The sequence below is a fragment of the Catharus ustulatus genome, chromosome 31 (assembly GCF_009819885.2).
Source record: "Catharus ustulatus isolate bCatUst1 chromosome 31, bCatUst1.pri.v2, whole genome shotgun sequence".
In the NCBI taxonomy this organism is placed as follows: Eukaryota; Metazoa; Chordata; class Aves; order Passeriformes; family Turdidae; genus Catharus; species Catharus ustulatus.
Window position 1 is genome coordinate 766,217 of NC_046251.1, and position 12,523 is coordinate 778,739.

General features: G+C 62.7%; 1 protein-coding gene across 2 annotated transcripts in view; it reads right to left on the bottom strand.

Moving 5' to 3' along the window:
- Positions 1 to 325: 325 nt before the first annotated feature.
- The window catches only part of RAPGEF3 (Rap guanine nucleotide exchange factor 3), a 30,254-nt gene continuing 18,056 nt past the window's right edge, over positions 326 to 12,523 (bottom strand). For both annotated transcript variants that reach the window (XM_033083434.1, XM_033083433.1), the window contains exons 12-27: positions 12,420 to 12,498; positions 11,330 to 11,480; positions 11,158 to 11,240; positions 10,307 to 10,346; positions 9,437 to 9,518; positions 9,220 to 9,366; positions 9,039 to 9,136; positions 7,176 to 7,301; positions 6,053 to 6,234; positions 4,281 to 4,371; positions 4,137 to 4,187; positions 3,310 to 3,397; positions 3,164 to 3,228; positions 2,332 to 2,386; positions 739 to 810; positions 326 to 472 (exon numbers count right to left, since the gene is read on the bottom strand). In XM_033083434.1, coding sequence (XP_032939325.1) covers positions 354 to 472; positions 739 to 810; positions 2,332 to 2,386; positions 3,164 to 3,228; positions 3,310 to 3,397; positions 4,137 to 4,187; positions 4,281 to 4,371; positions 6,053 to 6,234; positions 7,176 to 7,301; positions 9,039 to 9,136; positions 9,220 to 9,366; positions 9,437 to 9,518; positions 10,307 to 10,346; positions 11,158 to 11,240; positions 11,330 to 11,480; positions 12,420 to 12,498 — 1,529 coding nt within the window. In that variant the 3' untranslated portion in view covers positions 326 to 353. The remainder of the gene's footprint in view (positions 473 to 738; positions 811 to 2,331; positions 2,387 to 3,163; positions 3,229 to 3,309; positions 3,398 to 4,136; positions 4,188 to 4,280; positions 4,372 to 6,052; positions 6,235 to 7,175; positions 7,302 to 9,038; positions 9,137 to 9,219; positions 9,367 to 9,436; positions 9,519 to 10,306; positions 10,347 to 11,157; positions 11,241 to 11,329; positions 11,481 to 12,419; positions 12,499 to 12,523) is intronic.

Below are 12,523 nucleotides of genomic sequence, written 5' to 3' on the forward strand. Positions count from 1 at the left end.
TCTGGACCCCCATTCTCATTCTGGGCCCCCATTTTCATTTTGGATCCCCATTCTGTCTCATTCTGGACCCCCATTCTAATTCTGGACCCCCCTCCCACTCTGGATCTTGATTCTGTCTCATTCTGGGCCCCCATCCCCAACTCTGGGCCCCCATCCCAAACTCTGGATCCCCATTCTCGTTCTGGACCCCCATCCTCTCTCTGTACCCCCATCCTCTCTCTGTACCCCCATCCTCACTCTGTACCCCATTTTCATTCTGGACCCCCATTCTGTCTCGTTCTGGATCCCCGTTCTGTCTCACTCTGGACCCCCCTCCTGGCCCCGGGCCCCCTCCCCAGTCCATCCCCATCCCCTCAGGGCTCCAGCTCCCGGGACAGCCTCAGCAGCTCCTTCTGGCTGTCGATGGCCCTGAGGTGCTGCAGGTACGCCCAGGTGCTCACGGGGCTCCTCCCGCTCAGGGACTGCTCCGAGCCTGGCGAGGGGACAATTCAGGGTTGGGGTCCCCTCTGGACCCCTTTCATCACCCCCAGACCCCCGGGGCTGGATCAGGGATCCCCCCTGAGCTCAGGGACCCCCGCAGGGGTTTGGGGGTGCCCCGAGGTGGGGTTGGGATGGGGTTGGGATGGATTTGGGGTTGGTGAAATCCCGACCCCCGCAGGGGTTTGGGGGTGCCCCCGGGGTGGGATTGGGATGGGGTTAGGGTGGGTTTGGGGTGGGGTTGGGGAAATCCCGACGCACACGTGGAGATCCTGACGGCCTTGGGGTCCTCGGGCCGGTGCGAGGAGCGGGTGCGGAGCGGGGACAGCGGGGCTGGGGGGGACAGAGAGAGAGTGGGGGGATCAGACCCGTCCCAAAGGGATCAGACCCATCCCTGGGGGTTCAGCCTTGTCCCCAAAGGGCTCAGCCCCATCCCAAAGGGCTCAGCCCCATCCTAAAGTGCTCAACCCCATCCCCGGGGACTCAACCCCATCCTAAATGGCTCAGCCCCATCCCAAAGGGCTCAACCCTACTTCTGGGGGTTCATCCTTGTCCCTAAAGGGCTCAGCTCCATCCTAAAGTGCTGAACTCCATCCCAAAGGGCTCTGCCCCATCGCAAAGGGTTCAGCCTTGTCCCCAAAGGGCTCAGCCCCATCCCAAAGGACTCAGCTCCATCCTAAAGTGCTCCGCTGCATCCTAAAGGGCTCAACCCCATCCCAAAAGGCTCAGTCCCATCCTAAAGGGCTCAGCCCCTCCCCAGGGACCCTCAGCTCCCTCCCCAGAGGCTCAACCCCATCCCAAAGGGCTCAGCCCCATCCCCGGGGGTTCAGCCCCATCCTAAAGTGCTCGGCTGCATCCTAAAGGGCTCAGCCCCCTCCCCAGAGGCTCAGACCCATCCCAAAGGTCTCAACCCCATCCCAACGGGCTCAGATCCATCCCCGGGGGCTCAGACGCGTCCCCGGGGGCTCAACCCCATCCCTGGGGTCTCAGCCTTGTCCCCAAAGGGCTCAGCCCCATCCTAAAGGGCTCAGCCCCATCCCAAAGGGCTTAACCCTGTTCCCGGGGGTACAGCCTTGTCCCCAAAGGGTTCAACCCCGTCCCCGGGGGTTCAGACCCGTCCCTGGGAGCTCAGTTCCATCCCAAAGGGCTCAGACCCATCCTAAAGTGCTCAACCCCATCCTCGGGGGCTCAGCCCCATCCCAAAAGGATCAGCCCCCTCCCCAGAGGCTCATCCCCCTCCCCAGAGGTTCAGTCCCATCCTCGGGGGCACAGCCCCATCCCAAAAGGCTCAGCCCCATCCTCGGGGGTTCAGCCTTGTCCCCGACGGGCTCAGCTCCATCCCAAAAGGCTCAGCCCAATTCCAAAGGGCTCAGCCCCACCCCAAAGGGCTCAGCCTTGTCCCAAAGGGCTCAGCTCCATGCTAAAGTGCTGAACCCCATCCCAAAGGGCTCTGCTCCATCCTAAAAGTCTCAGCCCCATCCCAACGGGCTCAGAGCCATCCCCGGGGGCTCAGCCTTGTCCCCAAAGGGCTCAACCCCATCCCCGAGGGCTCAGCCCCATCCCAAAAGGCTCAGCCCCGTCCCCGGGGGCTCAGCCACATTCTCGGGGGTTCAGCCTTGTCCCCAAAGAGCTCAGCCCCATCCTAAAGGGCTCAGTTCCATCCCAAAGGACTCAGCCCCGTCCTAAAGTGCTGAACCCCATCCCAAATGGCTCAACTCCATCCCAAAAGGATCAGCCCCCTCCCCAGAGGCTCAGCCCCTCCCCAAGGACCCTCACCCTCTCCCCAGGGCCCCTCCATCCCCTCCCCAAGGACCCCCACCCCCCCATCCCCTCCCCAGCCCCCCGAGCTCTCACCGTGCGCGTGGCTCCGGCAGCGCTGCAGGACCCGCACGGTTTTGGCCATCATGTGCTGGGGAGGCGGGGGGACACACGGGGGTCACCCCCAAAATCTGTCCCTGCCACGGCTGGGGCCACCCAGGGGACAGGGACACACGGGGGGGTCACCAAGGGACATACGAGGGGGTCAAAAGGGACACACGGGGGGTCACCAAGGGGGGGGTCACAAGGGACACTCAGAGGGGTCACAAGGGACACTCAGAGGGGTCACCAAGGGACACTCGGGGGGGTCACCAAGGGACACTCAGGGGGGTCACCAAGGGGGGGTCACCAAGGGACACACGGAGGGGTCACCAAGGGACACTCAGGGAGGTCACCAAGGGACACTCGGGGAGAGCACCAAGGGACACTCGGGGGGTCACCAAGGGACACTCGGGGGGTCACCAAGGGACACTCGGGGAGAGCACCAAGGGACACTCGGGGGGTCACCAAGGGACACTCGGGGGTGGCACCAAGGGGGGGTCACCAAGGGACGCTCGGGGGGGTCACCAAAGGACACTCAGGGAGGTCACCAAGGGACACACGGGGGGGTCACAAGGGACATTCGGGGATGTCACCAAAGGACACACGGGGGTGTCACCAAGGGGGGGTCACAAGGGACACTCAGAGGGGTCACAAGGGACACTCGTGGGGTCACCAAGGGACACACGGGGGGGTGACAAGGGACACTCGGGGGGGTCACCAAGGGACACACGGGGGGTCACCAAGGAGGGGTCACAAGGGACACACGGGGAGGTCACCAAGGGACACACGGGGGGTCACCAAGGGGGGGTCACCCCCCCCCACTCACCATCTTCTCGAAGTTGATCAGGTTCTCGGTCACGGTTCGGTTCCCCTCGTGGATGAAGGTCATGTCTGGGGGGGGTTTTGGGGGTCAGAGGGGACCCCCCCGGAGTGCTGGACACCCCCCGAGGGTCCCCAAAGCCCCGCACCCACCTTTGAGCAGCAGGGGAATGAAGGGGATGATTGGGGGGCTCAGTTTGGCCACGGCCAGGCGATAAACGCGGTGGTTCCACGATGGGTCCTGGGGGGACACGGGGACATGGGGGGACAGTGGGGACAGTGGGGACACAGGGGGGTGGGGGGGGACAGGGGGGGAGAGTGGCACCCACTCCTCTCATTGCTCCAGGGGTAAATCCCACCGGGAAGGGGGACATGGGGTGGGAAAGGGGGCACGGGATGGGAATGGGACACAGGGAAGGAAAGGGGACAGGAAAAGGGACACGGGACAGGGAAAGGGACACAGGACAGGAAAGGCGATACGGGGCAGGAAGGGGGACACAGGGGCAGGAAAGGGACACGGGATGGGAAAGGGGACACAGGACAGGAAAGGGGACATGGGATGGGATGGGGACACAGGACAGGAAAGGGGACACGGGACAGGAGGGGGACACGGGACAGGAAAAGGGGACATGGGGTGGGAAAGGGGACAGGAAAGGGGACACGGGACAGGAATGGGGACACGGGACAGGAAAGGGGACAGGGGACAGGAAGGGGACACGGGGAAGGGGACACAGGACAGGAAGGGGACACAGGACAGGAAAGGGGACATGGGACGGGAAAAGGGGACACGGGGAAGGAAAGGGGACAGGAAAGGGACACAGGACAGGAAGGGGACACTGGGAAGGGGACAAGGGACAGGAAAAGGGGACACGGGATAGGAAAGGGACACGGGACAGGAAAGGGGACACAGGACAGGAATGGGGACAGGAATGGGGACACGGGACATGAAGGGGACACGGCTCACGAGGCGCTGCCCTCACCAGCATTCTCTCCAGAGCCGAGTGCAGTTTCCGGATCTTGTGGGGCAGCCTCTGTGTAGGGACAGGACCAGGGGGTTGGCACCGCCTGTCCCAGCCCAGGGACCCTCCCGCTGTCCCCTCTGTCCCCTCTGTCCCCGCTGTCACCTCCCAGGTCTTGGCCAGCCGGGTCACGGCCGTGTTGCTCACTCCGAACATCACCGCGAAGAAGGAATTGAGATTCTTCTGCTCCTTGAGGCTGCGGGGGGACGGGACGGGTCAGGGACGGGATGGGGACAGAGGGGACAGGGATGGGGACAGAGGGGACAGGGACAGAGGGGACAGGGATGGGGACAGGGACAGGGACAGGGACACAGGGAGAGGGACAGGGACAGGGTCAGGGTCAGGGTCACGGTCAGGGACAGGGACACAGGGACAGGGACAGGGACACGGACACGGACACACGGACAGGGACAGGGATACAGGGAGAGGGACAGAGGGGAAAGGGACAGGGACAGGGGACAAGGATGGGGACAGGGACACGGACACAGGGACAGGGACACAGAGACAGGGACAGGGACAGAGATGGGGACAGGGACAGGGACAGGACAGTGACAATGTCAGGGACAATGCCAATGCCAATGAAAAGACAGTGACAATGACAATGACAGGGACAATGAAAAGACAATGACAATGACAGTGACAATGACAGTGACAATGCCAATGCCAATGCCAATGCCAATGCCAATGACAATAACAATGACAATGAAAAGACAGTGACAATGACAATGAAAAGACAGTGATAGTGACAATGACAATGACAATGACAAGACAATGACAATGAAAAGACACTGACAATGACAATGAAAAGCCAGTGATAGTGACAATGACAGTGACAACGAAAAGACAGTGACAATGACAACGACAATACCAATTAAAAGACAATGCCAATGCCAATGACAAGACAATGCCAATTAAAAGACAATAACAGTGACAATGTCAGGGACAATGCCAATGAAAAGACAGTGACAATGACAGTGACAATGACAATGACAATGAAAAGACACTGACAAGGACAGTGACAATGACAGTGATGATGCCAATGAAAAGACAATGACAATGGCAATGAAAAGACAATGACACTGACAAAGACAATGACAGTGACAATGACGGTGACAATGACAATGAAAAGACAGTGACACTGACAATACCAGTGAAAAGACAGTGACAATGACAATGAAAAGACAATGACAATGACAGTGACAATGACAAGACAGTGACAATGACAATGACAACGACAATGAAAAGACAGTGACAGTGACACTGACAATGACAATGACAATGACAATGACATTGACAGTGACAATGACAAGACAATGAAAATGACAATGAAAAGACAGTGACAGTGACAATGACAATGACAATGACAGTGACAGTGACAATGACAATGACAATGAAAAGACAGTGCCAATGACAATGAAAAGACAGTGACAATGACAGTGACAATGACAGTGACAGCGCCAATAACAATGAAAAGACAGTGACAATGACAGTGACAATGACAGTGACAATGCCAATTAAAAGACACTGACAGTGACAATGAAAAGACAATGACACTGACAATGACAAGACAATGACAATGAAAAGACAGTGACAATGAAAAGACAGAACCAATGACAATGAAAAGACTGACAGTGACAGTGACAATGAAAAGACGGTGACAGTGACAGCGACAATGACAATAACAGTGCCAATGACAATGAAAAGACAGTGACAATAACAATGACAATGACAATAACAATGACAGTGACAATGACAATAACAATAACAATGACAGCGACAATGAAAAGACAGTGACAATGACAATGACAGTGACACTGACACTGACACTGACAATAACAATGACAGTGACAATGACAGCGCCAACGCCCGTCTCTCACTGCGCCGCCACTTTGATGAACTTGCGCAGGAGCTGCGCGCGCCGGCCCAGCTCGGGGCACAGGCACAGCTCCGTGGCCACCCAGAACTGCAGCTCCTGGAAGCGCCGCAGCAGCCGCGCCAGGTTCGCCGTGGCCACCTCGTGGAACTTGTGCGGGCCCACGATGTAGTGAATCATCTCCACCTGGGGACAGAGGGGTCAGGGATGGGGATGGGAACGGGGACATGGGGTCAGGGACGGGGACACGGGGACACGGGACACGGGGATGGGGATGGGAACACGGGGACACGGGGATGGAGACACAGGGACACAGGGACAGGGACACAGGGACAGGGACAGGGATGGGGACGGGGATGGGGATGGGGATGGGACAGGGACACGGGGACAGGGACCGGGACAAGGACACAGGGACACGAGGACACAGGGACATGGGGACACAGGGACACGGGGACACGGGGACACAGGGTCAGGGACCGGGACGGGGATAGGGACAGGGGTACAGGGACACAGGGATGGAGACAGGGACAGGGATGGAGACAGGGACAGGGATGGGACAGGGACACAGCGACAGGGCAGGGGCAGGGACAGGGACAGGGATGGGGATGGGACAGGGACGGAGACAGGGACAGGGACAGAGACAGGGATGGAGACAGGGACACAGGGACACAGGGACAGGGATGGGACAGGAACGGGACAGGGACACAGGGACGCAGGGACACAGGGATACAGTGATGGGGACAGGGACAGGGACAGGGACATGGAGACACAGGGACAGGGACACAGGGACAGGGATGGGACAGGGACAGGGGCACAGGGACAGGGACAGGGACACAGGGACAGGGACCGGGACAGGAATGGGACAGGGACAGGGACACAGGGACAGGGACAGGGACAAGGATGGGACAGGGTCAGGGATGGGGACAGGGACACCCTCTGCCCCCAGAGCGCCCCAGGTGTGCCCAGGTGTCCCCGGCTGTTCCCCAGGTGTGCCCCAGGTGTGCCCAGATGTGCCCCAGGTGTTCCCCAGCTGTTGCCCAGCTGTGCCCAGCTGTGCCCCAGATGTGCCCAGATGTGCCCAGATGTGTCTCGGGTGTTGCCCAGCTGTGCCCAGCTGTGCCCCACACCTGGTGGACGCTCCTGAAGAGGTTCCAGTCGTGCTCCGTGAGGTGCCCGGCGAGTTCCTTGGAGCTGATCAGCTCCAGCGTGTCCCAGGAGCCCGCGGGGGGGCCCAGCTGCTCCGGGTGGGGGCTCTGCCGGGGAAAGACCCCAGACCCCTCAGAAAACCCCAGGGCCGGACACCACAGCTCCTTTGGGGAGGGGTCTGCTCACTAGAGAAGCCTCCAGACCCCTCAGGAACCCTCAGGGCCCCAAATCTCTGTGGGGAGGGGGTCTGCCCACGAGAGAAGCCCCCAGACCCCTCAGCAACCCCCAGGGTCAGAAACCACAGCCCCAAACCCCTGTGGGGAGGGGTCTGCCCGGGGAAAGACCCCAGACCCTTCAGCAAACCCGAGGTCGGACACCCCAAACCTCTCTGGGGAAGTGTCTGCTCACGAGAGAAGCCCCCAGACCCCTCAGCAAACCCCAGGTCAGACACCCCAAACCTCTCTGGGGAGGGGTCTGCCCACGAGAGAAGCCCCCAGACCCCTCAGCAAACCCCAGGGTCAGACACCACACCCTAAACCCCTTTTGAGGAGGGATCTTGACGGGGGAGAAGCCCCCAGACCCTTCAGGAATCCCCAGGTTGAACACCCCAAACTTCTCTGGGGAGGGGTCTGCTCACGGGAGAAGCCCCCAGACCCCTCAGCAAACCCCAGGGCCGGACACCCCAGCCCCCAACCCCTCTGGGGAGGGCTCTGCCGGGGGAAAAGACCCCAGGCCCCTCAGCAAACCCCAAGACTGGAAACCACAGCCCCTCAGGGGAGGGGTCTGCCCACAAGAGAAGCCCCCAGACCCCTCAGCAAACCCCAAGGTCGGACACTCCCAACCCCTCTGGGGAGGGGTCTGCTCACGAGAGAAGCCCCCAGACCCCTCAGCAAACCCCAGGGCCCCAAACCCCAGCCCCAAACCCCTCTGGGGAAGGATCTGCTCACTAGAGAAGCCTCCAGACCCCTCAGGAACCCCAGGGCCGGACACCCCAAACCCCTAACCCCTTTGGGGAGGGGTCTGCCCGCGGGTGAAGCCCCCAGACCCCTCAGCAAACCCCAGGGCCCGACACCACCAACCTCTGTCGGGAGGGCTCTGGTCACGAGAGAAGCCCCCAGACCCCTCAGCAAACCCCAGGATCAGAAACCACACCCCAAACCCCTTTTGAGGAGGGGTCTTGACGGGGGAGAAGACCCCCAGACCCCTCAGCAAACCCCAGGATCAGAAACCCCAGCCCCAAACCCCTGTGGGGAGGGGTCTGCCCGGAGGAGAAGCCCCCAGACCCTTCAGCAAACCCCAGGGCCAGACACCCCAGCCCCAGGCCCTGTGGGGAGGGGTCTGCCCACGAGAGAAGCCCCCAGACCCCTTAGCAACCCCTAGGGTCAGAAACCACAGCCCCCAATCGCTGAGGGGAGGGGTCTGCCCACGAGAGAAGCCCCCAGACTCCTCAGCAAACCCCAGGTCGGACACCACAGCCCCAAACCCCTTTTGAGGAGGGGTCTTGACGGGGGAGAAGCCCCCAGACCCCTCAGCAAACCCCAAGGCCCGACACCACCAACCTCTGTCGGGAGGGCTCTGGTCACGAGAGAAGCCCCCAGACCCCTCAGGAACCCCCAGGTCGGACACCCCAAACCCCTAACCCCTGTGGGGAGGGCTCTGCCAGCGGTTGAAGCCCCCAGACCCCTCAGCAAACCCCAAGGCCCGACACTGCCAGCCTCTGTCGGGAGGGCTCTGGTCACGAGAGAAGCCCCCAGACCCCTCAACAAACCCCATGTCGGACACCCCATCCCCAAACCCCTTTGAGGAGGGGTCTCCCCACCCCGACCCCCCCACCCCCCACTCACCAGGTCGCCCAGCTCGTCCACGCTGGCCACAAAGAGCCGCTCGTTGAATCCCAGCGCCGTGAACACCCCCACGGCATCCGGGGGCAGCACCGCCCGGTCTGCGGGGACAGCGCCATGGAGGGGAGGTGACAACACCCAGGTGGTCACGGCGACAAAGCCACACCCGGGGGAGTCCCCTCACCTCCGGCAGAGTTGAGGCGGACCAGGACGTGCTCGCTGTCCCGGTCCAGGCTCGGGGACAGCGCTCGCAGCACGTCCCGGACCGAGGCGTTGACGGGCAGCAGCGGGGCCAGGCACGAGTGGTCAGCCCTGAAGATCTCGTAGGGGACTGAGAGGGGACAGAGGTGACCTCGGTGTCCCCAAGGCGAGCTGGATGGTCCCACAGGGTCGGGCAGTACCTTTGTCTTGGGCTCGCAGAGTGCCGGGGATGTCCGGGGTTGGGTCCTCCGGGGTGCCGAGCCAAGGTGGGGAGCTGCGGGTCTGGGAGGGACAGGGACAGAGGGGACAGGGATAGGGGACAGGGACAGGGACAGGGACAGGGACAGGGACAGGGACAGGGACAGGGACAGGGGCAGGGACAGGGGACACAGGGACATGGACACAGGGACAGGGATAGGGACAGGGACATGGACACAGGGACAGGGATGGGGACAGGGACAGAGGGGACAGGGACAGGGATGGGACAGGGACAGGGACAGGGACAGGGACAGGGACAGGGACAGGGACAGGGACAGGGATGGGACAGGGACAGGGACAGGGACACAGGGACGGGGCCAGGGACAGAGGGGACAGAGGGACAGAGGGGACACAGGGACAGAGATAGAGGGGACAGGGACAAGGGACACAGGGATAGGGGACAGAGACAGGGACAGGGACAGAGGGGACAGGGACAGGGGACAGAGGGGACACAGGGACAGAGGGGACACAGGGACAGAGGGGACAGGGACAGGGACAGGGATGAAGACACCTGTGGGGTGTCCCCAAAGAGCAGAGGGGACCCAGACCCCAGCCTGTCACCCCTCGGTGTCCCCAAAGCGGACCCAGACCCTCCCTGTCACCCCTCGCGGTGTCCCCAAAGGACAGAGGGGACCCTGAGCTCACCCTGTCACCCCTCGGGGTGTTCCCAAAGGATAAAGGGAACACAGACCCCGCCCTGTCACCCCAAATCACAGAGGGGACCCAGAGCCCGCCCTGTCACCCCTGTGGTGTCCCCAAAGGACAAAGCGGACGCGGACCCAGACCCGCCCTGTCACCCCTCGGGTCCCTACCTTGGGCTGGGGGGACACGCTGCCGTCACCGTTCTCCAGCCTGGGGAAGGGGAAGTGGGGGATGGAGCCGCAGCTGCCGCCGGGAACGGAACCGGGAGCGGCCATCCCGGGACTCGGGTCACCCTCCCAGGGGTTCGGGTCACACCCGGGGATTGGGGTCACCCCAGGACCGGTCATCTCCGAGCCCCCCTGTGTCCCGGGGGACACTGGAGACACCGAGGGGACACCGGGGGGACACTGAGGGACACTGAGGGAGCACTGGGGACACTGGGGGAGACACTGGGGGAGGACACTGGGGGAGACACTGGGGGACACTGGGGGAGACACTGGGGGAGACACTGGGGGACACTGGGGGACACTGGGGGACACTGGAGACACTGAGGGACACAGAGGGACACTGGGAACACTGGGGGGACACTGGGGGTACACCGGGGCGACACTGGGGAACACAGCGGGGACATTGGGGGGACACAGGGAGCACTGGGGGACACGGGGAGACACTGGGGGACATTGGGGGACACTGGAGGACCATGAGGACACGGGGGGGACACTGAGGGGACACTGGGGGGGGCACTGGGGGCGCACTGGGAACACTGGGGACACTGGAGAACACTGGAGGACACTGGGGGGACACAGTGGGACACTGGGGGGACCCTGGGGACACCGGGGAGACACTGGGGGACACAGGATGACCCTGGGGACACTGAGGGACACTGGGGAGACACTGGGGGACACAGGGTGACCCTGGAGACACTGAGGGGACACTGAGAGGACACTGGGGAACACAGGGTGACCCTGGGGACACTGAGGGGACACTGAGGGGACACAGAGGTGACCCCAGCCGGCCTCACCCTCGCTGTCGCCGCCTCTCCTGTCCCTGCTCCTGTCCCAGCCCGCCCAGCTGCGGGTCCCGGCTCGCCAGGTCCGCCAGGTTCTGGGGGGGGACAGGAGGAGCGGGGATGAGCTCGGGGGGTGTCCCCGCCGTGTCCCCGCGCTGTCCCCGCGCTGTCCCCGCGCTGTCACCTGCAGCAGGGCCGTGGTGCTGCGGTCGCCCTGCAGGAGCCGCCCGTAGAGCAGAACCCACTGGCTGAGCAGCCGCAGGATCTTGCGGCGCTTCCGCAGCGAATAAACGGCGGCGTCCGGCTGGGAACCTTCCAGAGGCTCCGCCAGGAAACTGGGACCAGTTCAGGACACCGGTGACACGTGGTGGGGGGACAGCGACACCCGGGGGTGTCACTCGGGGGCAGAGATACCCAGGGATGTCACCCCGGGGGCAGGGACACCCAGAAATGTCACCTCGGGAGATGGGGATGTCCCCAAGAGCGCAAAAAGGGGATTTGGGGCTCTCCCCCCCGAGTGTGACTCCAGCGCCTTGGGGACACGGGGACAGGACCTGAGGCTGTCCCCAGCACATTGGGGACACGGGGACCGCACCTGGGGGTGGCCTGGACTGTCCCCAATGCCCTGGGGACACGGGGAAAGGACCTGGGGCTGTCCCCAGCACCTTGGGGACACGGAGCAGTCGCGTCCTGCTGGGAACCCTGCAGAGGCTCCGCCAGGAAACTGGGACCAGTTCAGGACACCGGTGACACGTGTGGGGGGGACAGGGACACCCAGGGGTGTCACCCGGGGCAGGGACACCGAGAAATGTCACCCCGGGAGGTGGAAATGTCACCCCGGGAGATGGGGATGCCCCCAAGAGCGCGAAATGAGGATTTGGGGCTCCCCTCCGAGTGTGTCCCCAATGCCTTGGGGACACGGGGACCGCATCAGGGGGTGGCCTGGACTGTCCCCAATGCTCTGGGGACACGGGGACAGGACCTGGGGGTGTTCCCAGCACCTTGGGGACACGGGGACAGGACATGGAGCTGTCCCCAAGAGCCCCAACAGGAGATTTGGAGCTCCCCACCTTGGATCCGAGCGTGTCCCTGGCACATCCCAGTCCCTCCCAGTCCCTCCCAGTCCATCCCAGTCCATCCCAGTCCCTCCCAGTCCATCCCAGTCCCTCCCAGTCCCTCCCAGTCCCTCCCAGTCCATCCCAGTTCCCTCCCAGTCCCTCTCAGTCCCTCCCAGTCCCTCCCAGTCCCCCCCAGTTCCCCCAGCAGAAGGATACTGGTGCAGCAGGGCGCGGCAGAGCTGCGAGGTCGGCATGAACACGGTGTAGGTGAGCAGGAAATCCCCCAGCAGCGTGTCTGCAGAGAGGGCACTGCTGTCCCC